Genomic DNA, 27,707 nt, shown 5'->3' on the forward strand with positions numbered 1-27,707 from the left:
TTTTGTTCTCTGTACTGTATTCCACTCGCTAGACTCTGAGCTCTTTGATGGTGGGAAACAGGTTCTTCTTTTTTCTTGCTTTTTCCTGTGTCCATAGCCCGTGTCTTGGGACATAGTTGGATGTGTCCACAATCAATTATCCTCGGGAAGTTCTAGGGGAAAAAACATGTCTAAAGCAGGAGGTGACAAACTTTTGCCATAAAAGGCCAGATAGTAAATATTTGAAGCTTTATGGGTCACATGGTCTCTGTCAGAGCTACTCAACTCTGTTGTAGTACAAAAGTAGCCACGGACAATATACACACAAATGAGCCCATGCTGTCTTCCAATAAAACTATTTATGGACACTAAAATTTGAATTTCATAGAATTGTTGTGTCATAAAATTATTCTTTTGAATTTTTCCCCCAACCATTTAAAAATGTACAAATTATTCTTAGTTTGCTGATGCATGGTCTACCCAAATTTTAAGCATCAGGTGTCAAGGAATAGAAAGGCGAGAAAATGTTAAACTGAATGATTAGTATAAATTGTATTAGAGAACTTATACTACCATAAAATAATCCCTATATTCCTTCCCACTAACCTACTGTCCCTTAAGAAAAAGGAATCATGTCTATGAATCTTGAAATCCAGCACTTAATGTTTGCTGATGGATGGATGGATGGATGGATGGATGGAATGAAGGAAGGAAGGAAGGAAGGAGGGAAGAAAGAAAGGAAGGAAAGAAGAAACGAATGAAAGAAGGCAACGGAGGGGAGGGAAAGAAGGGAGAGGAACAGAGAGAGAGATGGAGAAATAAGGGGAGAGAAAGAGGAAGGAAATACTTTTATTTTACAACCACCATATCACTGGAATAGGAAAACTGAACACAGGCATACTTTGGAGATACTGTAGGTTTGGTTTCAGACTACCACAATAAAGTGAGTCACGCAAACTTTTTGGTTTCCCAGTGCATATAAAAGTCATGTTTATACTACACTGTAGTCTATTAAGCGTGCAATAGCATTATGTCCAAAGAAGTACATAATCTTAATTTAAAAATACTTTATTGCTAAAAAATGCTAACAATCATCTGAGCCTTCAGCAAGTCACACTGGTAGAGGGTCTTACCTCAATATTGATGGCTGCTGATGGATCGGGTGGTGGTGGCCAAATGGCATGGCTATGACAATTTCTTAAATAAGACAACAGTGAAGTTTGCCACATCAATTCATTCTCAGGGGAGAGTTTTCAGTAGCATGTGATGCTGTTTAATACCATTTACATAGAGTAAAACTTCTTTCAAAATTCAAAATTATCTCAAACTCTGCTGCTGCTTTACCAATTAAGTTCATGTATTATAATATTCTTAGTTCTTTCCTGTCATTTCAACAACATTCACATTATCTTTGCCAACAGTAGATTCTATCTCAAGAAACCACTTTCTTTGCTCCTCACCTGTTCAAGTTTGCTCCTCAAACGTTAAAAGTTTCATCATGAGATTGCTGCAATTCAGTTCCATCTTCGGGCTCCACTTCTAAATCGAGTTCTGTTGCTATTTCCACCACATCTGCAATTCCTTCCTCCACTGAAGTGTTGAACCCTTTCAAGCCATCCATAATTGGAATTAACTTCTTCCGAACTCCTGTCAACTGACATTTTGACGTCTTCCCATGAATCACAAATGTTCTTAATGGCATCCAGAATGGTAACTCTTGCCCGGAAGGTTTTCAATGTACTTTTCCCAGATCATTCAAGAGAAATCACTATCTATGGCAGATATGGCCTTATAATATGTATTTCTTAAATAGTAAGACTTGAAAGTCAAAATTACTCCTTGATCCACAGGCTGCAGAATGGATATTAGCAGGCATGAAATTATTAATCTCCCTGTACATCTCCATCAGAGCTCTTGGGTGACTAGGTGCACTGTCAATGAGCAGTAATACTTTAAATGGAAAATGTTTTTTGTGAGAGGTAGATCTCAACAGTGGGCTTAAAATATTCAGTAAACCAGGCTGTAAACAGACGTGCTACCATCCAGGCTTTGGTGTTCCATTTATAGCACACGGGGAGAGTCGACTTGGCATAATTCTGCAGAACCCTAGGATTTTTGGAATGGTAAGTGGGCACTGGCTTCAACTTCAAGTCATCAGCTGCATTAGCACCTAACAAGAGTCAGCCTGTCCTCTGGGGCTTTGAAGCCAGGCCCTGACTTCTCCTCTCTAGCTATGAAAAGTTCTAGATGCCATCTTCTTCCGATAGAAGGCTATTTCACCTTCATTGAAAATCTGTTGTAGTCACCTTCATCAATGATAGTAGGCAGATTTTCTGGATACCTTGCTCCAGCTTCCACATCAGCACCTAGTGCTTTATCTTGCATTTTTATGTTATGGAGACGGCTGCTTTCCATAAACCTCATGACCAACCTGCGATAGCTTCCAATGCTTCCTCTGCAGCTTCCTTGCCTCTCTCAGCCTTCGTAGAACTTAAGAAAATTAGGGTCTTACTCTAGATTAGGCTGTGGCTTAAAGGAATGTTGTGGCTGGTCTGATCTTCCACCAAACCACGAACCTTTCTCCATAGCAGTAATAAAGCTGTTTCACTTTCTTATTGTTCATGTGTTCACTGGGGTAGCACTTTTAATTTCCTTCAAGAACATTTCCTTTGCATTCACAACTTGGCCAATTGTTTGGTGCAAAAGGCACAGCTTTCAGCTTATCTAGGCTTTGCACACATCCTTCTCATTAAGCTTAATCATTTCTAGCTTTTGATTTAAAGAGAGATGTGTAACTCCTCCTTTCACTTGAACACTCAGAGGTCATTGTAGGGTTATTAATTGGCCCAATTTTAGTATCGCTGTGTCTCAGGGAATAAGGAGGCCTCTCAGGCGAGGGAAAGAGATGGGGAAATGGCTGATGGGTGGAGGAGTCAGAACACACACGTAACAGTTATCAATTAAGTTCAGCTTTTTATATGGGTGTGGTCCCTGGTGTCCCAAAACAATTACAATAGTAACATCAAAGATCACATCATAGACCACCATAGCATATATAACAACAAAGAAAAAGTTTGAAATATTATAAGAACTACCAAAATGTGGCACAGAGACACTAAGTGAGCACATGCTGTGGGAAAAATGGTGCTAATCAACTTCCTTAATGCAGGGTTGCCACAAACTTTAAATTTGCATTTTTTAAAAAAGGCAAATGAAGTATGTCTGTACTGTGATTTGTCCATCTGGCATCTCTTGGACAAATAAGAGAAATGTACCCCAAGTCTAAAACAAAGATAAAAACTTACATTCTCTGGATATTTGTTGAGGAACCAGAATACCCTTCTCTTGCCATGCTGATATACATACCAATTTTTTTAAAAAATAAATGGCAATATGATGAACCTGGATTTCCCACTAAAACAACGATTCAACACATTGCAAAGACCCTAAATAAAATGTAAAAACTTCTGAAAACTCTTGTATTATCCTGCATAACATCCTTTCCAGAATAAACACTACTTTCAAATACAATGTCAGCAAGATCTCTACTCATAGCAAAGATGAGCTCCAACCATAGACCCCATTCATTAAAACTTCATTTTCTATAGTCAAAACAGTAAAAGAAACCATTAAAATGAATTTTAATTTGTCAGATAAGGAGGATTATGGTACAAAGATGCTTTAAATACCTAATAAAATTATGCCAAACATACTGAAAAGCAGTATCGTGTACCTGGGGGTCTAAACTTGAGAAAAAAATTATATGGCGTGAGAAACACAAGTGATGACCCATGCTAAGGATGAGGAGTGAACATGTCCCAAAGCTCCAGAAGACTTACTTGAACTTTTTTAGCCATACCTAACTGTTGCCATCTCAGCAGGCTGTCCACAGTAGAGAAACCTTCAGATAACAAAGGCTTTTCCTGTTTTAATCATGGGGAAGAGGTTGGAGGACAGCAGGGGACTGGAAACCTAAAAGCAGGAAGGAGAATTCACCCCAAGGTGGTGGTTGGGGGGAACACCACAAAAACTGGGGACTCAGTGCAAAGACGACAAGTGCAAATAACAGCAATCAGGCCTTCTCTGTTTTACTAGGGGAACAGATCAACAAAAGCAGGAAAGGGACCATGGAGGTGGTGAATACAGATCCCTCTGTGGCCGACTGCCATGGTTACTATTTTGAGATCCTCATTACAGCAGTTACTATTGTTACTGCTTGAGACCATCATTACAAGACTGAACGAAGGGAGGAACCTAGAAATGAAAACTTAAGACAAAAGAAACTGTTTTCAAGGAAGAGAACCAGGGAAGAAGAAGAGAGCTTCCTGCTTCTAACGAGCAAAGGCAGCCCCCGAGCTTCTACCGCTGTTCATATTTATCCGGTAGCAACAGCAGGGAGGAGGAGGTAACGATTGGTTAGCTGCTTAATTGATCACAGGTTCACATTATTGCTAACAGGCTTCAGATGTGCCTAATCACAAGAAACACTTGTGCCTGGGTCATGACTGCCCTCAGCATTCCTTCTGGGCCGCACAGTTTGTCATTTTGCCAACATCCTGCTTTCATGAGAACAGTTTGCTGTTTACTCATATAGCCTCCAGTGGTATAGTGAGTTGATCATGACCCCTCATTCTTTCGGCCTGTAACAACCATCAACTGCACAACCTTGTCGACAGGAACCATTTCCAATCTATGGACAACGCTAAAGGAGGACCTTTCACCCAATTCATATTAAAACATTTATGTGGCCCATCCACATATTATTTAACTTTGGTAGAACACTGAACCAAAGGGCCCACTCAGCCCCTTTCTGTCTAATGCAATCCCATCCCAAGTACAACCTCTCAAAAAGTCTGTGTTGTGTGGCTTAGAGAGAATGTGAGCTTAGACTGCCAGGGTTCACGTCCTGGTTTTGCCACTTACTACTCCCGCGACCTTGGATAAAGTACATACCCTTACTGTGTCTCACTGTACTTGTCTAAAACATGAGGATAACACTCCTAGAAAGCTGGAAAGGTTTAATTAAATAACTCAGCATTGCAGTGCTAGCAAACACGTTGACATACATACAAGAAAACTTGCAATAAGTGTTACTCTTCATATTGAATAGCTTGGTAGGATTGTTAGTGTTGACTTGGGTTTGGGAGAGGCTTGAGGAAAGGTGTGTAAAGTCACAGAGAGAATCATGGATGCATTTTCACTGGATAAGGAATTTTTAAAATACTTCAATACTCACTGACCAGATTCATACGGCTGATTTACTATTCCCCTAGGAGAAAAAGAATTAGAGTCACTCTTGAAACCAGAGTGTCATTTGAACTCAACATAGAACTGATCTGCTAACAAAGTACAGACCAAAATAAACACTGTCTGCCAGGCTTGGCAAGACAGATACTGTACTTGAAAAGCAAACCTGGCACTTTCTGAAAAGATAGTGAAGAATACGCTAGAGCAATAAATGACATGGAGCCAATGCAAGAGATTTAGGTAACGAGTGTTCAACAGGACCTGCCAGCAGGCTTCTCCCCCAGGTAGATGAAACACATGGCTCTTTCGGGTCCCTGCTCATGTAGCATCTAATCAGAGGCCCCGCTATCCAAAACAGCATCACCCACCCCCACCCACCATACATATACCATCATTTTCTCTCCTCTTATTGAGTCATTTTTCTTCATAGAACCCATCACCACTCGACATAAAATATATTTGTTATTGACTATCTTGCATTAATGAATTGTCAGCTCTACGGAACCAGAGGAATTTTTGTCTGCTTTGCTCTCTGCTATATCCCCAGAACCTAAAATGGAGCTTACCACATAGTAGGTTCTAAATAAATATTTATGAAACGAACAACCACTAGTGCAAAAATAACACTAAAAAATAAAAAGACATTTGGCAAAAGTCTTAAACTGTTACAAACAAGGGTATTAAATTACATTAAAATATTGTTAAAGTAATACCTTTTAAAGCCTTAAAGCCTTAAAAGGTATTACTTTTTAAAGCTTTATAAAAGTCCAAAAGATTATTTGAAAGTGTTCTAAATTACAGGTGAGACTAAGAAATTAGAGAATAGTTATTCTTGAATTCAGCAAAACTTACAGAACTTACAGAGGTAGGTTTTTGAGAAAATATGGTTTAGAATTTTTATTTCAGTTGCTGATTGTTGATTGAAATCAGCAAACCCTTCTCTCTCCTTAAAACGTCCACAGATAAAGAAAGTTACTAATACAATAATAGAAATACATTAAAGTCAATATTCCAGGTTACTTAAAATATGTACCATGCACATATAGGATTTTATTGCTATTACTAATTTTAGAGTAAATGAATGATGAGAAAGTATAAGGCAGAAAGACTTATACCAATACCCTGTTTTGCTATGTGGATAAACTTCAAAAGAAAAAATTTTCTCAAAAGAAAAATTATTTTCTCTGGATAATGAGGGGATCCAGAAAGTACATTATATAAAATAGGCTATGGGAAATGTTTTAACTGCAGAGTGGGTGTTCACAGTGGCAAGTTAGCAGGTATTTTTACCATATTTTGTACCACAGAGAACATGAAATGAAAAACAATTTTAAAAAGTTGTTATGCCTTTATCTTTACACTGTAGCATATTCAAATAAAAAAGACGTTCACCCACAATTGATAAGCTAGTTTAATCCTTATAATGCCCATAATTTTATACTGTAACAACTGCATACTTCAGTCATGAACATAATACACTTTGACTTAAGGGATTAAAAATACAAATAAGAGCCACAAATATAAAAAATAATTTAAAAGGCCTAACCAATATTCATTGCTTTTTGCTTTTTAGGTAGAAGCAGCAAAGCCAACGGGAAGTTGTGGGAGGAACACAAAAATGAATTTAAATTACAAGAGAAAAAAATTATTAGATGTTTACACAGATCTTTTTGAAAAGTTATTGCTTGATGACTTAAAGACTGTTTTTTGTCATTTGATTTTAATGAAATTAAAATTTCAACAAGATTAGGCATCCTCTAAACTCAGAATGCCTTTTGAGTAATTTAGTCAAAAAAATTACATTCTTAAGACAGGTAACACAGCCGTCTGTGAAGGTTTTCTGAGCTGGCCAACATATGCTGAGACCTTTAGTTTTATAACGAAAAGCGCTTTGGTGATTTTGCTGTTTGGTGGGTACTTTTAATAGACTCTTGCATAAATTGCACAAAATGATGAGATGTGCCAGAATTAAGTCTGACCCAGTACATTTTTCTTTAGTAATGAAAGTTTCATTTCTAAAGAAAATTGATATAAACATCCCAAAGTCATTTTGCCAAAGCCAAGACCCCAGAATTGTTTTGTGCCTCTGGAATCGAATCCAAATGAAAAGCCTTGGTTTTCAAGAAAAGACCTTTTAACCAGGACTATTCACAATCGTGAACACTGTCCCACAAAGCTCAGTGGCTGTCGGAGAGTAACTGCTGTGCGACTTTCCCCAGGGCCCCTTGCTCTTGCCCACCACGGCCTGGTGACCCACCCTCACCCAAGCTTTCATGTTTGCTTCCTCTTGTTGTCCATTTCATCTTAACGGAAGAGATGAAAAATATAACTCAGTCTGTACTTACTTGATGTTAAAAAAAAAAAAAAAACTGACCCAAAATGCATCACGAAAAAGCAAATCCTTGTTCTGCATTGATATCTTAAGTCAGACACTTCTGATGGAACATTCAAACACAAAACTAAAAATTCCAGGAGACATGCTCACATTATATTATTAGAGGGCACCTGTATAGCATTTCCTCTGATGCTAAGGTTTCCTACAGTCCCACAGTCCCCATGCCCCGGCTACTTCCTTAACACTGCCATCCCCAAATGTCACAACCACAACCTCTAGAACCTGATTTCTTCTTCTCTGTGTACCTATTTCTTTGGTCTGGAAGAGCCAGACTGCAATATTACAATACCATAGGATTTAATAAACATACCATAGGATTGAATATGCAGAAGTGAAAGCTCAACCAGCTCTGTTCTTTTTTTTAATTTCCCGCTCATTAGCTAGCGTGATTCAACAAAACGGATGCAGATTCAAACCAGCCTTTGCTCAAAAGATGACAGAAAGACCTAAGCTTATGTGCACTAAATTATCAGACTTCTATCTTTGATATACACAATCTGCCAAATTCAAAGGCAAATATATATATATATATATATATATATATATGAATATGATAAATCTGCTCCCCCCATCCCCCATGACTTGTTTTGGAGTCAGGATCTGTTGCCTAGGCTGGAGTGCAGCGACATAATGGCTCACTGCAGCCTTGACCTTCTGGGCTCAGCTGATCCGCCTCCCTCAGCTTCCTGAGTAGCTGGGACCACAGGCACACACCACCATGCTTGGCAAATTTTTTTATTTTTTGTAGAGACAAGGTCTCGCTTTGTTGCCCAAGCTAGTCTCAAACTTCTGGGCTCAGCAAGCCTCCTGCCTTGGCCTCCCAAAGTGCTGGGATTATAGGCAAGAGCCACCGTACCTGGCAGAGAAATCCCATTTTATCAAATAAAATGATATTCATGAAAGAGATCTGAAAAACCTGAAAGATTATGTAAGCTTAATTGTAGGTTTGGTTATTGTATCTATATTATAAAAACGGTTTTATGGTTGACCCAATAATTCCATTCCTTCTGGCAAAATTCAATATAACAAAATAATGGCCGGGCACAGGGACTCATGTCTCTAATCCCAGCAGTTTGGGAGGCCAAAGTGGGCAGATTGCTTGAGCTCACAAGTTTGAGACCAGCTTGGGCAACATGGCAAAACCCCGTCTCTACAAAAAATACAAAAATTAGCCCAGTGTGATGGCCCGTGCATGTAGTCATGTAGTCTCAGGTACTCAGGAGGCTGAAGTGGAAGGATTGCTTGAGACTGGGAGGCAGAGGTTGTGGTAAACGATATCACGCCACTGTACTCCAGCCTGGGCGACAGTGCGAGACCTATCTCAAAAAAAAAAAAAAAAAAAAAAGATAAATACTTCAAATAGAATTCAACCTGTGTTTCCAGATTCAATCTCTCTACTCTATTCTAGGGCTTTCTCCCTGCAACAAGCTACCTCAAACAGCTGTATAATTATCCACCTCCTAGAGACTGGTGCTGATAACTGATGTTTATCCTAATTTAGTATGTATAAATTACCACATAATATTTTATTTAATCTCCACACTCCCAAGGAAGTACAACATGAAGGCCACTTTACAGATGAGGGATCTGAGGGTCAAACAGGTTACATGATTTATCTAAGAATAAATAGCTGATAACTAGGAGGTCTAATATATAAATCCATATCCACTTGTCTATATTTGGGAGGGACACCCCAACACAAATCAATTGCAGGAACCTAAACATACAAACACCCACTCACTTGCCTAGAACTTATTTGATGAGATAATCGTAACTAGGTGAACACTGCCACCACTCCCTTTCCCAACCACGTAAAAACAATTTTCCAGCCTCTGGGTTTCTGTTTCATTGCTTGAAAAAAGTGTAATTTTATACTAGATGAATGCTAAAGTTTCAAGGAGCAGTATACTTTTGTGTGTCTATAAAATATTCCATTTCATTGACATATTATCCAGGTTGTTGCATCAATATTAGTTTTAATGATATAGGCTTAAAATATCAGCAGTCTTGTCTTATTGTCTGGCAAGACTTGAAGCACAGAATTTCATCATAATCACAGCTTCCATTTGGCCATTTCTAGAGGAATATTCGTTCAAAACTATCTTTTGCATAATTACTCTTAAATAGCTAGAGTCTAACTATTTCCATAAATTTAGTTACTTTATATAACTTGAGCCTCTATTTAGACTAAAATATACTTTTGTCTTTCTGGCATTAATCTTTTGGGAAATGAGTTCAGGGTCAAATCCAAATGATACATAATATAATTTTTTAATGTACCCAACAGCAAAATGGCAGTCTCTGTCTTTAATTACACACTATTGAATTTTAACAAATAGTTCTAGGGACGTCTGCCAAATTTCCACAATTTAGAGAATAGACAGTTCACAATTTATTATGGGTTATTTTTCTTGAACTACAGAAGTGCTCATTGTAGTTCTAGTTACATTTTCATTTTAATGATAATGAGGATAAACAGATAAGCAGACAAATCTTCTCAACACGTGGACTGCTTGCCCAAGGAGACAACCCCTCAGTCAGTGCTACTCCGTTCTCACTTCTATTTCCGCTGCCCACGTCACATCACAGATCGTCCTCAAGGCAAGGTGGAAACTACATTATGATTAAGTTCTAGAAATTCTAATATTAGGAGGTAACAAGCAAGGAGGAGTGATGAGATGTTAGAGGTAAACTGTGTCTGCTTCAGTGACTTTGTGTGTCACAGGTACCTACCATGCATAATATCTGCACACACAGTAGGTGCTCAACATCCCCTCATCATCTACAACTCATCACAAGTATTATAAACAAAACGTGGCTATCATCAAGAAAGGTATAAAAGGATTATGGATGTATTTGTCAATTATACAAAACAAACAAAAATAAAGTTGGGAAAAAAAAAGTAAAAATAAGGGGATGCCCAACACAGGCAGAGCAATCTACAGAGAGAACACAAGCATGGAGATCTCCTAGGAAGGAATGCTGTGGCAGGAGATGGACAAGAATCTGCCATCGAGGAAGGTTAAAAGTAGGGCTGGCTTGAGGGTAACTGAGTGGTGCATGTACTGAAGTTTATTAGTTACTAAAGTTAACTTTGAGGCACAGCCTGGGGAAGTTGAAGTTCAAATAGTTCTAGGATAGGAGAAACATCTCTGACCTGAAACTAGAGAGTTGAAACAGGAGCACACTCCGTCTTAGAATGGAAAGTGACAGTAAACTCGTGTGACTAAACCTAAACTTGCAGGAAGTTGTACCCCGGGATTCCACAGGTACAATCCACATAGCAGGCTAAGTGTGCTGGGCTGCTGTGGACACCATGGTTCAAGGCTACTTAGGAGCTACTAGTTGCCATCACAGAAAGTGTCATTTACCTGGGCTGATATGGCTTGGCTTGTGACTTCAATTTCTGGTTATATTTCACCACAGTATAGGGCCAGCTTCTTTCCCCTGCATCCCCTCAGAGGAGTAAGACCCAATTCACAGATCCTTTACAATTTCCTTACTTTCAGCACCTTTCCTATCAATTTAGCCTGTATACTATAGCCGTACTAATTAACTGTATCTAATCATGCCCTTTAATAAAGCTGGTTTAACTTCTCTTTAAATAAGATTCACTATTAAATAAAACAGTGGGCGCTTAGCTTGTGGAAGAAAACCGAGTTCCAATGTTGCTGAGGGAAACTTAGTTGAGAATCTGTTACTTGACTCTCGTGGTTCTAAACAAAAAATGTCAGGCCCATCTCCACCAAAAATCTTTTTAAAGAGGGGAGGGCCGGACGCGGTGGCTGGTGCCTGTAATCGCAGCACTTAGGGAGGCCGAGGCAGGTAGATCACTTGAGGTCAGCTCGACACCAGCTGGGCTGACATGGTGAAACCCCATCTCTACAAATTAGCCAGTCGTGGTGGTGCACGCTTGTAATCCCAGCTACTCGGGAGGCTGAGGCAGCAGAATCCTGAACTTGGGAGGTGGAGGCTGCAGTGAGCCGAGATCGTACCACTGCACTCCAGCCTGGGTGACAGAGCGAGACTCTGTCTCAAAAAAGAAATAAATAAAAATAAAGAGGGGGAGGATGAAAACGGGAGTGGAACCACATGAGACCGAAAGTGAAAATTTAATAGTCCACCACTGGTGACACAAAGGGAGAGGCCATTGGTGAGGAGGAAGACAGAGGCCTGGGTGCACCAGCTAGGAATCCCGGGTCAAGTTACTCAGTGTCTTTCAGCCTCAATAAATCAATTGGTTGCCTGGCAAAGAAATACCTTCCCCTAATGTTCTAGGGATAGAAGATGGTATTATGTTAACTCATTTCAAGCACTGCCTAGCTTATAATAATCCCTCAATACATGGTACATTTTTTTTTTTTTTTTGAGACGGGGTCTCGCTGTGTCACCCAGGCTGGAATGCAGTGGCGCGATCTTGGCTCACTGCAACCTCTGCCTTCCGGGTTCAAGTGATTCTCCTGCCTCAGCCTCTTGAATAGCTGGGACTACAGGCGCGTGCCGATGGTGGATGTTTTAATGATGACGTTGATGGTACTGACACTGATATTAATATTTCTTTCCCAACAATCTTGGAACAAGGATGTACACAATGCACAGTACCCAGGGGCACTCTGCCACTTAAAACCAGGTTTTGCGATAATATATGAAGTTGGGCATTCTATTTAGGTTAAAGATTGTGGATAAAATTGATATCATCATCATCATCATTATTCACCTTCTCCCCAGTCACGTAAAAGTAATGGATAAGAACATCACTTAGACAATAATTTGATTTATTTCAGAAGTTTGCTTGAGGAGTAGTAATTATACTGATGTTTAATTTTACATAAATAAGATATGTTGTTGCATTAATAGCAGAAGTTAGCATGACTAGAGCAAAAGGACCCTTACCTAAATCTCAGAAAACTTGCAGAATAAGGTCTAACTTGAGATGAGCTGCCCACTAAGCAACCTGGAAGATGCATCTCTAGGTTACATGGACATTTTTGACGCGCTGAAAATGCCTTCATCATTCATTCAACAAATATTTGCCAAGCACCTGCTAAGTGCCAAGCACTGGTCTAGGTAATAGGGATACAGCAGGGAACAGACAAGGTCCCTGCTTTTATAGAGTTTATGCAAACACTACAAGTCACAAGGGGACAGTGTGGTGATTGTGCCATTCTCTCTGAACTCCAGTTCTAAACGTTTTCTGAAGACAAATTAAATTACAGAGCATGTGATCACTGACCATCATCAAACTTATTCTCCAGATACAAAGGCACACTTTCCACCCTATGTAAGTAAATCTTACTGCTTCCTCACAAAATAATAGCAAGTCCTATAGATTCCTTCTAGAGGGTCACAGAAACCTTGAGGCTCTGATGGAACAGAAAATGTTGATATCTCTTCCACTTGCTCCTTCAGCACCATATCTTGGTAACACTTGCGGGAAGATTTGTAAAGATCCACAGGGGTAATTTATCCAATTTAATTACCTTCCTAATTCATTTCATAAAAGGGAAGAATATTCTGGTTCAGACTTTCCATTGGTGGCATTCTACTGAAACTTGTGCCTGGTTCTTCAGGCAAGTACATACAACTCTTGGGTTAACAGGTGTGGTGCTGAATCTTGACATGGGACGATCAAGGAGAAACTCCACTACCCATTGCTCCCAATTCTGAGGAGGCTGGAATAATGCAAGCTTGAATCAATGGACACCTAAATACAAAAATGAGATACCTACTATGGGCTACAGTTTCCTCAAAGACTCTTGGAGAGGGTGAGGATTAGGAAGATAATTCAGACTGAAAAAGAACACCCCACCCCAGAGCATCGCACCTATAGGACCCTGAGACAGCCTCTTCTCATTGGCGTATGCTTTTGGAACACGGAGCAAAGAGTGGCAATCCCAGGTGCTTTCAGGTCCTCAGAAGCCCGCAGATTAGGAATTCCATCAGTGAAATTCTATGGCTACTCTACCTTTACATCCTAGGATGCAAGCTAAGAAGGACTAAAAAAAATGTAGGTACTAGCATTATTCAGGGCACAGAAATCTCAGATGATATACTGGGATAAATTCACAGATATATCTCAGAACGATTCCATGTTTTGGGTATAATGCTGAAACACATCATGCAGCATCCTCATCCTGGAGGCTCTAAGTGTACATAACTTCTGAGAAGGCCTGTAGAAAAGAAATCTGTTCAGCTTCGTGAAACCTAACATTCCTCAAAATTATTCGGCCATGGAACCCACCCCATTCCTGGACAAACACATTAATTTTAAAAAATTTATCCAAGGCTTATTATGTGCCAGGCACTATCACAGTGATCAAAGGGGAATGAGTTATGGTCTTCAAAGGAACTTACCTATTTAATGTTTATTTTCAGAAAGAACTACTTGAGGCAACCAATGTATTGGGGTCTTCATCTGATAATTTAACCTGATGGATCTCTCTAACCTACTAACTTTCCCCCCAGATCCCATGATCTTTAGATCTTGAAGGGACAAAGGTAGTAAAAAGGTAGTGTTCTTCACAAACACAGCCTCCATGGGCCCGTTGCACCACCGTGTCAACTGAAAGCTCCGTGCCAGATACCAACGGGCTTTTGTGCCATTTGTATTCATCATTATATCTTTGAATAGAGCCTGGCTCACTGTAGGAGATTAACAAATGTGTTTTTGAATGAGTGGTGAATGCCAAGGACTACCTCTAGTCCCCAAAATTTTGATAAGAATGACCAAAGTTAAAATCCTATCTTAGTCTACACGGACAAATTGGATTTAAGTTCCCTTCATTAAATGCCGACCTTACCATGCAAACCTGCTTTATATGCCAAATTCAGATGTGGGCACTTCTTATTTGATGATATTATGAGCTAATATTATTTGCAAACGTTTTAATGACCAAATATATCTTTTTAACTGAAGCTAATGTGTTGAAACGTAATCCCTTACAGAGGCACAGCTGTCTCATGGTCTGAACATAAGGATTGAAGAGCACTTTCTAACACAAGCACTGCAATTTCCTTTAAAAAATTTAATATTCATGTACTTTAATTTTTCAGTCAGTAAAATAGGAAAATACACATTGGCTGGTCTGCCTAAATGAAGTACATTTGAAATTTATAAATAAACAAGATGTCAAGAAGCAAAACAATCACTAACTTTGAAATTGGATGTGAAGAAAATTCAAAGGATTTAGCCAATTTCAATCTCATACGCAGGAAACATAATGATTTCCTGGCTGTAATATTCCTATCAATAGCAAGAAAGGAGCTCAAAGAAAGTAAAGTGAGTAAACAATTGTTTTTCAAATAAAACAGCCTGCTGAGCCTTCCCAAAATGTACAGAATCTTTAAAACTGGAATTAATTTTCCCTCGATTTCACAATGCTTTATTTCTTACCTTGTCTTCACACATTCGAGTGGCATACCATTTTTTAAAACCATCAGGGTAAACAGAACCTAATTATTTTATTGTGTAGCCTTTCAAAAGGTAAAGGAAATGTGAAGAGTTGAGAAAGTATGCAACCCATATTGTTGGCATCTCAGCACTTATGATCATTACAAGCACTCACAAAAAAGCAATACTGGGCTTTAAAGCTGAACTGTATATTATCTCTTTCTCAGAGCCCTGGGGCTATCACTGCAAAGCACAGTAGTCCATTCTAAGCTCTGAATAAAGAAGAGATCATTAAATTATAATTTCCATGCACAATTGGTACAAGTATTTCCTACCAACAGGATTAATATGAAAGCAAGATCCCAGAATAAAGCTGCTCAGCAGAAAGGATGGCAGTTTAGTGTCTTGTAAATTTGATTTCACTGAAAGCCCTGACACATCATAATAGTGAAATCCTATTTACTGTAGCAAGCAGGATGGATAATGCTATTTAATACCGCTGTACTGTGTGCCATCAACTCACAGCTTTGTACTCCATGTTCTCATCTTACCTTAAGGTTAATACTTCTTGACAGCCTACATGGTAAATAGAGTCCCAAATTAAGTGCTGATCCCATGATTTGCAAATCTTTCCTCTAAAGTTAGACATAGAAAAACTGACTCCAGTTAAAGGGATCATTTTACCTGGATGCACTTTTAACAGCTCACCCTAGAAAAAAAGTAAGTCTCATATCCCTAAAGCCAGATTTGAAAACAGCTCAAGGTTACCTAAACCACATTTCCCATTCGAAATTTCAGAGAGGTTAACAGAAAAGCCAATGCATTTTGAGGATTTGTTGAATAATAAATTAAGGATAAGACCCCCATATCTACTATACTGTATTGATTTTTTTCCCCAAAGCACAAACTAGGGAAAAAAAAAAATCTTGCTTGCTACTTTTGGAATATCTGCAATAATAAACTTCCTTTAGGAAAACAGATAAAGAGTGTAAAATGGTTCCATCTTTGCACCTAAGTTATAAATGTGTCAATTATGTTAACAAAAGATATGTTGATACTAGGCCTTATTAATTTTTCTACAGAACAATTAACATCTAAGTGCATTTACTTAAACTATCTCTACTTGTTGATGATAAAAAATTGAGAGTAACTCAATGTACACAATCCAAGCCACTTTAATAAAACCTCTGTTGCTTGTGACATCACAATTAAAAGTGGTATAGGCTTCTACTAACTTCAACCTCCAAACCTATGGACTATAGAGCCTCATCTCTGTTTGTGTAGCTCTCAGTAACTATAGAAACCACAGGGAATCTGCCCTGATCTCCACATGAATGAGGAAACCAGTACAAAATTTCCCAGTGTCAAAGGAATAGTCTATCTCTCTAGGTTGACAAGTGCAAACTAGTATAACCCACGTAGGCACATCTACCAGGAAGTTACATTTTTAACTATCATGTTAAATTTACTCTGTCACATTGCAGGGCCAAAATGAGTTAACCACATCACCTGAAATCATTGGCAACTGTTTAGAAAGCACGTCATGGGGGGAAACATCAAACGGTTTCTTAATCCCATAAACCAAGTTTAAGTTATCTCCCCATCTCCAAAAAAGGACCGTTTATATTTTAGTATCTCAGATGTCAGTAGTCTAATTGTGAATCCATCCTGTATTAATCCCTTGAAAAGGTTGATCCAGCTTCACTCACTGAAATATTTTACAATGACAGACTTCGCCTGGTAGTAAAAATACATAATTTCTTCCCATAAGAAGCACTCTGGGCTGACAATAACCTGTTCTGTTGTCATTTCTCATTATTATCATTGTTGGCATTATTTTTTCACCAAGCTTCACACAGAGGAGCACAGAAGCAAAGGTACTAATTGAGAAAGAAGAAGTCATGCAATCAAAAGCCAATTAATCATACAGATGAGCCCAACACTTTATGATGCAATAAAAGACATGTCATCTGCCATAAGTGAGACTTTTAAAAATTGCTCATTTGATGTAAGCATGACCTTAGAATTTAATTAGCAATTCTCTCCACAGGTGACAAACTAGTAATATACTTTTCTTCATAGTGGCAATTTATTTTTCACCATTCTTTTTGTATTATTCTCTTTTGCCCAGCTTATCTAATTCTCTCCCACTCTTAATTCTGTGAGATTTCCTGCAGTCTGTATGCAAATTGCTGCTGAAATCCAGAGGTGTCTGAAAACTGAAAGCAATCCATGCCACACTGGCATTTATGATTCACCAGATGAGGGATTCAGGGGTGTCTAAGACAAAGTTTCTGCCTTTCTGGAACTTCTACTGGATGACTGGGAAGGCAGTCATGAACAAGTTAACAAATAATGAGTAAACTAATTATAGATCTGGAAGAGTGCTTTCAAACAAATAGGTTGATATGACAGTTAGAGACAGGGTTCAGAAGTCTAGTTTCTGATAGTCACTAGGAAAGCCTAAAACTTGTAAGAGAGTCAGAGACAGCTATTCAGAGGTGGGAAAGAGCATCCCAGGGAACAACAAAGGCAAAGATCCTGACATGGGAAAGAATTGTGAAGAATGGTATACACTTAGCAGATCTTCAATATAGTAAGCATATGATGAATAATAGGTAATATGTTTATAGACAAGGAGGCATCTATTTGATTATATGCCATGGAAAACTAGCCTAATAAAATAAGTCTTCCATTTTTTACATACAGCACATAGAACAATATTTTAAGTGGCCCATCTTACAAACATATCTTCATATTTAAGAATGCAAATAAATTGTAAATGCAGTGGAGGGAGGTGTAGGGAAGAGTTCTCAAAGAACAAATGCATGCCACATCACTGGGTTACTCAACATTGTATTATACCTAACTAAATTTTCTGATTTCCCTCAGCTCCTCAAGCCAAGAGGGCTTCATGCTGAGCCAAACCCCATCATTCTTAGGAAAGCCAAGAGCAAAGTAGATTCCATAGAGCAAATCAATTCAAATTCATAATTGAGAAGTTGTACATGCAAAACACATTATCAAAGAGCTCAAGTCTTCAACATATCCTGGGGAGACAAGGCCCTTCATCCTGGAAGACCCCTGGGAGACTGTGGCTTCTGCCCTCTATGACACGATAACCACGGTCCTTCCCCTTGTTTCCCTCCCACAGGACCAACAGACTCCTGAAAAATACATGTTTTCCTGAAGAACATGCAACGATCCAGACTCTAACGAAATATCTATCAAAACACTTTGTCAAAAGTAAAAAAAAAAAAAAAAAAAAGGTTTGCTTTATTTCCAGAAGATGGAAAGAGATGAAAAGATGGAAAGCAGTATTATCAAAGTATGAGCAAGTGAATGAAGACCTCAAGAAGAAATTTTTAAACTGCTTTAATGACTATAAATTTCTTATTTCAACGTGAAAGAAGCACAACTAGATATTAAAATAACTCAGGGGTATCATGCTGAATTGCTAGGTAATAAGACCTTATTCATTCTTTTTTGGTCACATTTTCCCAGGAAATGCCAAATTCTGGGGAGAAAATTATGTGTTTTTGAATGCTTAACACTTTTAGGTTATGAAGTAGCATTAATCAAATCATAACGTCAGGACCCAAAAAGTTGTATTAGAAGCTGGAAAGAGCTAACTTACCACCCAAAGAACTAACACTACAATCAGCAGGATTTACATACAGAACGAACATCTTCAAGTTAGTACTAGACAGCAGCTACATGCTTAAGCACGGAACCTGGCTCAAATCCAGATCTATCATATTTTGGCTGTATGTTTTTAGGTGAATTACTTTAAGCCTTCATCTAAACAATAGGGCGCACAGCCACACAGGGTTGTTGGTTATAAAATGAGACAATCCATGCAAAGTGCCAATCATAATGTAAATGCTCAATAAATGTTATCATCAGCTATGTTAATGAGGATGCTACAAACAGTAACAAAATATTCAAAGTTAAACTTGACTTTCTCCCAGGATAGAATTAAATTATGAATTTAAATGGTTAGTGAAAAAGATATTAAACATTTGTGTGTATTTTAAAACTATACACTAATTGCATAAACATAACTTCATAGTATAAGCTTAGAAAATCTAGGATTCATTCACTGTGCTATTTGTAGAAAATACAGAAATATGCAAGTTATGGAACCTCAAAAACAAAAAAAAATAGAAAATACGGAAATAAGAAAATGAGCTCTGTGTTCTCAGGAGTGTACAAGATAAACACACATAACTAATCACAAGTATTATAAACAAAATGTGGCTATCTTAAAGAGGTATAAACTATTATGGACATATTTGCCAATTATACAACAGACAAAAATAAAGTTGGGAAAAAAATTAAAAATAAAGTTGGGAAAACAACAACAACAAAAAAAGAATTCTCTGAGAGACTTGGAGACTACTTCTTAGAAACACTTAAGAACCTTCTCTTTGAAAGCTGTTCTCAACTTCCTTTCATCAAATCACCAACCAGGAATTAATACTATCTACGTCTCTTTTACCAATAATCAGGAATTAATACTCTCTAAGTATCTTTCAATTAGGCAAAACGCCTAAATGTGATATCTCTAATGTTCACAGAGATGCCATTGATAACTTAGCAACATTTGACTATGAAATAAGGACTTCAAAATCTTTTCAAATGGCTTTGACCTTCTCTCTCAGTAAAGTGTCGCTGCTTTTGAAAACTTGTTCTAAAAAGGGTGAAATCAGTGTCCAGTTAAATTATACTTATTACTCCTAACAAGTTAGTGAAAGAAGAAAATTATCTCAGACTCCTGGATGGAGTGGCCAATATAAATACCTGGGTGGAGGGAGTTCCATTCACACACGGGAATTATCTAATTAACAAGGAGTTTATTGAAATAGATCCAAGAAGCAAATCAAGCTGTATTACAGAACTAAATGTACTTCACGTGTTTAGTGCACTTTGATTCATACTCTAAATTTGCATCAAGCCAATATAAATGAATAGTTCAAGTCATCAAAAAGTGATAACGTGTACAATTGCTGTGTTTAGTTATTCTAGTTGATGTGCAGATGGTAAGGTTATCTCAGGAATCTCCCTCAGAATGATTCTGTAAAAGACTCGTTGATGCCACACCCCTTTCCATTAATGATACACCATCTGGTATCTACTTTATAGTTTCATCACTTCATTTAGTTAAAAGAGGAAACATAGGTGCTTATGTCCACTTTTAAACCACAGGCAACCTGGATTTCCTAGTAAGTTAGATGATTCTGCAAGTTATATTAATATTAGAATCATTATTTCTTACAATACAAATTAATGGATTCAGCATTTTTACACTGTCTAATATAAAAGTGTGTCAGAATTCCTAATAGAAATAGTTAGACATTGTAATTTTCACTGCCATCACAATACAAAAGAAAATCCCTTTACAATCTTTTGCATTATGCCTAGAAAATACTTCATCATTTGAGACCTAAATGTCTCTCACATATTCCTGGAAGAAATCCAAAGTGACAAAATTCAACTTGGGTACTTTGAGAATGACAGTAACAAACAAAAACAGGACTGTAAAGAAATGGGCAAAAGACACAAGGAAGTTGAATAATATTAATTCTATGATTATCATTATCTTATACACAACGGAAAGTAAGCAGATATTCTTTCATGGCAACAGCTGATGTTTGTTAAGCTCTTTCCAGCTTTCAAGGGGCTTTTACACACTCATCTGATCTACCCCCAATCACCATGAAGATGAGCAAGGAACAGAGTATATCCCCATTTTGCAGATAAAGAACCAGACACCACAGGGGATTAGGTGAATTGCCTAATAGCCAGATGACAAAAGCATGCCTTCTGACTACTTGTCTAACATTCTATCACATATTACTTAATGTGGAGTTCTTGAGTATTAAGTAACAGCAGTGTATATATTCCACCTTAGCATTCTAAGCTCACTGGTGCTTCTCAGATTTCAGTTTCAACTGTAGGATGACTACTTTCCAGGCTGATCTTCAAAAAGGAAAACAATATATTCTGCCTATATATATATATATATATATATTCACAATAATTTGATCTTATCATACTGTGTCTATCTAATCTTCTACCACTTGTTCTACTTGATGCCAAAAAGCCTAACAGTTTATTTGTTGAGCAGTTGTTGGGCAGATAGTTCAATCTGCCAGAAACAAATCCTCTCAGATGCTTGTACCAATCAAATTGGTCAGTCTATGAGAAATGGGAGAATATTTTTCAGTGCCTTTTCTTGAACCTGACAATAATTAAAGGCAAGTTTATAAGGTACCTAACATAGTAAAACCTGATGGCAAAGAAAACTGTCACTGGGTGAGGAAAAGCAGGTGCCAGGTGTATCACCTAAAAAACTTTCCCTCATTTAACATTTACTAACTCTGATATGGTTTGGCTCTGTGTCCACACTCAAATCTCATCTTGAATTGTAATACCCACATGTTGAGGGAGGGACCTGGTGGGAGGTAACTGGATCATGGGTGTGGTTTCCCCAGGCTGTTCTTGTGACAAGTGAGAGAGTTCTCAGATCTGATGGTTTAAAAGTAGTTTCCCCTGCACACTCTCTCTCTCTCCTGCCAGTGTGAAAAAGGTGCCTGCTTCCCTTTCACCTTCTGCCATAATTGTAAGTTTCCTGAGGCCTTCCTAGCCATGGAGAACTGTGGGTCAATTAAACTTCTTCCCTTCATAAATTACCCAGTCTCAAGCAGCTCATTATAGCAGTGAGAAAACAGATTAATACACTCTAAGCCATGTACAATGCTCTAGGTATAGAAGTAAAACAATTAGTGGGTGAATGGTTACTCTGAGCTACACACTATTACAGGTGCTTTATGAGTATTAGCTCATTTAACAAATTAGTGAGGTAAGTACTATTAAATCATCACTTAATATATGAAACAACTGAGAGGAAAAATAAGATGCTCTACATTACACAGCAGGGAAATGCCAGGTCAGAAATTTGAATCCAAGGCATCTGACATCAGAGCCTTGTGCTCTAAATCAGAGTTCTGCCCACTACAACGAGGGAGCCAAATCAGGCGCAGTACCTGTTTTTGGTTTTACATTTTTAAATGGTTGGAAAAAAATTTAAGCAAAATTTTGTGATGTGTGAAAACCATATGAACTTCATACTTCAGGGTCCTTCAATTAGAACACAGCCACACTTATTCGTTTACAGTTGGCTTTCTCTGATTCCACATTACAAAGGCAGAGTTGGGGAGCTGCACAAATGTGGTGTGCAAAGCCTAAAATATTTACTATCCGGCCCTTTACAGGAAAAATTACTGACATTCTCTAAACCATTTCACTTTATGCCTATTCAATATCTCTACTTCAATGCCTTAAGTGTCCTAAGCTTAACATATCCATAATCAAACTCCTGATTTCCTCTACCACCAACATCCCAATTCCTATCTTAAGAATCTTCCCCTGTGGAAAAACCTTCTAGTCATAAAAGCCATAAACCTAGAGTTTATTCTTTCTTCACTCATGTTCAAAGCCATCAGCAAATCTGGTCAGCTCTACCTTTAAAATACCAAACCACATTTCATTACTTCCCCTGCCGGCACTCAGACCCACACCAGTCATCCCTTTTCTGAATTACTGCCATAATTTCTTACTAATTCTCTGCTGCTTCAACTCTTGCCCAAGACAGCAGCCAGAGGGTTCATCTGCTCCCAAACCCCCCAGCCTTCCCAAACATGCCAAGTTCACGCCTGCTTCATGCTTTTGGCAATGGCTTGCTTCCCTATTACCATAGGCCTCTTCCCAAATGTCATCTCAACAGAGAGATCTTCCCTCTCTACCCAACTCCAAGCCTAAATCTCAGCCCTGGGACTCTCTTTTCCCATTTTACTCCTCCCGAAATTATCATAACCTGCCATACAATGTATTCTGGTTTTAACTGAATTTGAGCTCCATGAAAACGGATGTTTACCTCATTTTCTTCACTAGTACATAGCTGCTGGCACAAGACCAGAGTGCTTAAGTAAATATCTGCTAAATGAATGAGAAAATGCCCCCTACGTTCAAGAGGTACTCAGTTTGGTAACATATGGAGACAGCAAACACATTTAACATATACATAACTGTACTGAGTGAGGGTTCATAGTGTATTTCTTATTTTTTCCTATTTTCTTATCAAATAACATTTTCAACAAATAAAATTTTGAGGGTTTCATTCAAAAGAAAGAGAGAGCTCACTCTGCAACCTCATGGTCTATGTATGAAATTAATCTAGATAACCAATCTACTTTATTGAAAAGGGCGCTGATAAGGTGCTCAAACTCCTATTCTTAAACTCACTGCCTTCTTTTGTCCATCTCTGTCCAATTCTAGACCCATGCTGACTTGATGCCCTCTCTTTTCCTTCTCCTAACTCATGTTTAACTTCTACTATTCAGCTCCTATCTACCTCTCCTGAAGGAGACATTCATTTCTTAACTACAAATGCAGTGAAACTGAGTTTTCAGAAAGAAGATAGATCCTGCCAGGTGCAGTGGCTCATGCCTGTAATCCTAGCACTTTAGGAGGCTGAGGGAAGCAGATGACTTGAGGCCAGGAGTTTGAGACCAGCATGGCCAACATGGTGAAACCCTATCTCTAATAAAAATACAAAAATTAGCCAGGCATGGTGGTGCACGCCTGTAATTCCAGCTACTCAGGAGGCTAAGGCATGAGAATCGCTTGAACCCGGTAGGTGGAGGTTGCAGTGAACCAAGATCACGCCACTACACTCCAGTATGGGCGACAGAGTGAGATTCCATCTCAAAAAGAAAAAAGCAAAAAAAGAAAAGATAAAAGAAGATAAATATATCCTTTAAAACACTACCATTTTTAAGAGTGTACTAAAGTTTAGTCAATGTTTGGGGGAGGTAAGAATGGCAGTGTACTGTCTGACCTGGAGGCAATGTAGATTCTAAACATATAAGAAAAGTATTTGTGGTAGGTCCCAAGTGGTAAAATGCATCAGTGAACAAATAACGCAACCATTCCAAAGTGACCAAAGAAAAAATGACATTGTTACAGAGGATGAACTAACTACCTGCTTTGCTTCTTCACTTCCTGGCCACTTTACAACCAGGAAAAGCAGTTGAAGTTCTAATTTATTAATTTTTAAATAAATATACAAGAAAGCAGCAGATGTGGTAATAGAATCAATGACAAAAAATAGTCATACCCTCTCCTCCAGTCTAGCCAGCTGTTCTTTGTAGAATGCATCCTGCTTCTTTAGCACTCGGTCTTTCTCTTCCAGCTGCCTAGCCTAAAAAAAGAAATGAGGAATATACTATATCAAGAAAAAGCAGCAACAGCAAAGCAAAAGTCAAGAATAAATTGCATTAGCAATAAGAATACAAATCTGAAGATTTTTGCAATCTATTAGGTCTCTGCCATAGAAAAACATTAAGATGATGATTGCTGTATTTAAATGTAAAGAATAAGTCCACATTGTATTTTTTTCCACTGTAACAGCTGTGTCCTATTTTGTCCAAATATATTTGGAAACATCAGAATACAGCACATAACAGACTCTTATTTAACTTCCCTATCAAAGAGTAATTTCAAGGATTAGTATTTTGTACAACGGAACTTTAATTTTATCCTGGGCATAAGATACATGGCTTTTTTTGAACAAAAAAGTAATGACTAAATAACATTTTGTACATAAATCTTGTGTTTAAGAACAGTTAATTACCTGCAAATAAATACATACATTGTTCTATTTCCCTTTATGTAAAGAATTAATTGTTATGGAAGAGTGGAAACAAAAACTACTATAATTGTTTATTTCAATAATTCAAAATAATCATAATAAATAACAATATTTAAGAGTAATTTTTAAAGTTTTAGTTATTGGACTTTCAAATTACAAGATTTTTTATAAAAAAATGCATTTCTTAAACTAATGTTGGTATCTTCAATATTATGTTTAATTCACCTTTATCTCTGAGGGATGAGACTTTCCTATATCACTCTGAGTTAGATTTTGTTTTCAACATATTTTTTGCTCAGTGAATGCTGAATATATGCCTGACTACAACTTATAAGAAAGTGTGTGTGTGTATATATATATATGTGTATATATAAATATACATATTATATTATAATATGTATATTATAATATATAATATGATTAATATAATATATAATATATAATATATTATAATATACATATTATACACATATATTATACACATATATACACATATACATATATGTGTATATATTAAAAGATACACACACTATATATAGATATATATATTTTTGTGTGTATCTTTTAATATATATAAACAAAGTATATATATTACTTTTAATATGTAAAGTGTATATATTTTTTTAATTGTATGCATCCAGCTATCCATTAACAAGTATATAGTTAGGCATTCCCATCCTTGTGCTATTTCACCAAAATTCTTTTGCTAAATGATCAAGTATTGCCTGTCTCAGATGTCAAGGTGCCTGTCTACTCAACTATCTGCTTAGTTTAGGTGAACTACTTGCACATTTATAGGTTATTGTTTTGCTACTTACTTTGTCTTCAATATCCTGAAGCATGTTAAAAATAAACAGTTATTTAAAAACGTTAAGTACTGTTTTTTCCTAATTTCACACATACAAAAAATCTGATGGATAATATTTAAAATGCAAGCCAAAGAAGGTACTGGGGAAAAAATAAAAAGGAAATGCTTAACTTGATACACATTTTAATGTCACTATGCTGTTACAGTTTGAATAGAAGATTCCAATGAAAAGTACATGCTGCTTGGAAGCATATGACTAAATAAAAACAAATACAATGTTAAGATTAGATTAAAGTACATTCATATACAGGTATATAATCTATGGCTCCCTGGTACAACACAGTAAAAATTTTATTAGACTGTTAGGAATATGAAACAAAAAGTAAATGAATTTCAAACCTAATATACATGACTACATAATCTAAAGAGAAAAGACCGCTCTAAATTCAACATAAAAACCCAAAATATAAATAAAGTAAATGAAAAAGAATAGACTCATAAGAAACTCCATAAAACAAAAGCAGTATAAAATCAAAAGAAGAAGCAAGTAATAAAAAGAGGAAAAGAAATCCCAACATGTAACTGGGAGAGTTAATGTTATTAACATATAGAGCACTGAAAAAAGAAGCCTCATCCCCCACTCCTCTCCCCACCAAAAAACAACAAATATACACAAATAATATAAACTAGAAATTAACACACAAAAAATACAAATAATAAACACATGAAAAAAAAGCTAACCCCACCGCAAATCAGATAATACCAATTAAGGTAATATGATGTCATTATTCATCTACCAATTAACAAAAATGTAAATTAAAAATAATATTGGCAAGGATATAAGAAAACAGGCTCTCCTATACACTGCTGGTCAGAATATAAATTGGTATACCCATTTTATAAATCAAATGGATAAAATTAACAAGTCTTTAAAATGTACATATGCACTGAGATCTAAAAACTCTACTTATGGTACTTTTCTTAAGTACTATATGCAAAGATGTTCATTATAGGGTTGTTTAAACTTCATTACAAGGTTGTTTAGAATTGCAGAGAAACAAAAACAAACCAATCCAATGGCTAAATGAAGTATGTACTCAAAGTACACCACTTAAAAAAGAAAAAAGCTATATAAACCAAAAGGTAGTATAACCTCTTTTTTTGTAGGGAAGACGAAGAGAAAAAACAAAAACAAAAACAAACAAAAAAACCAGAAGGATATTTTACAAAATGTCAACAGAGGTTACAGCAGACTGGTAGACTTATGGGCGGTATCTATTTTCTTATTTTTGCTTCTTTATATGTTCAGAATTAAAAACAAACATACTTTATAGTCAAGGGGCAAAAGGAAGAAATTTTTTAAGGTGAGGAAATGAATATCTTTCTTGATTGTGGTGGTGGTTGTATAATTACATGCACTTGTCAAAACTCATAGAACTGTATATCAGAAAGAATGAATTTAACTACATAAATTTTAAAAATTAATATAAATTAAGCATACTAAAATTTATAATAATAATTATAAATGTGTGAATGTGTGTATAAATCATTATTATCATTAATCTTCTTATGTGGCCAATTTCATTTCCAGGCATTCAATCCTAGCAAATATTAAAATATAAGAGTATTTACATCTAAGAAAATGCAACCAGCATTATTTAAAGCAACAACGAAGAGTGAACAATAGATGTTTGGGTAAATAAGACGTAATCTGACGATAGGATATTGATTATAAAGATTTTGATCCAGCCATATAATCAAACAGTAAGAGTCCTTGAAAGCTGACATCTTAAAATAAAATTAATTTTTTAAAACTCAAAATATTAAGTGACAAAAAAAAAACACGTCATAAAATAGCGTGTGCCCTAAGTTCCTAATTTTGCATGAGAAATGGGGGAGGGAGGAGCAGAAGGGAGGGACAGAGAAGGTTGAGTAGTTGTTTATACTGACATGGAAAAAAGTGTAAAGTATGGTAAGATGTTATAGTAGTTATGATATATGTAGTAGGATATATTATTTGGACTGTTTCTTATTTCCTATAATGAACAGTTATTACTTCTGTAATCAGAAAAAAATCTTTTAAACATCAATATTACATATGTTTACACTTGACTATGAGATGGAAATGTAGCATTGAGGGCATCTAAAAGAGTGAACTATTAAATAATTATAT

At 36.9% G+C, this 27,707-nt stretch overlaps 1 protein-coding gene across 2 annotated transcripts in view; it reads right to left on the bottom strand.

Annotated features, from left to right (window-relative positions):
* Positions 1–27,707, bottom strand: part of CHCHD3 (coiled-coil-helix-coiled-coil-helix domain containing 3) — a 294,025-nt gene that overhangs the window by 75,402 nt on the left and 190,916 nt on the right. Inside the window, exons 5-6 of one of the 2 annotated variants that reach the window (XM_032761772.2) lie at positions 25,545–25,559; positions 24,193–24,276 (exon numbers count right to left, since the gene is read on the bottom strand). In XM_032761772.2, coding sequence (XP_032617663.1) covers positions 24,193–24,276; positions 25,545–25,559 — 99 coding nt within the window. The remainder of the gene's footprint in view (positions 1–24,192; positions 24,277–25,544; positions 25,560–27,707) is intronic. The other variant, XM_032761774.2, reaches the window with a different exon arrangement.

This window comes from Hylobates moloch, unplaced genomic scaffold, assembly GCF_009828535.3.
Source record: "Hylobates moloch isolate HMO894 unplaced genomic scaffold, HMol_V3 SCAFFOLD_1, whole genome shotgun sequence".
In the NCBI taxonomy this organism is placed as follows: domain Eukaryota; kingdom Metazoa; phylum Chordata; class Mammalia; order Primates; family Hylobatidae; genus Hylobates; species Hylobates moloch.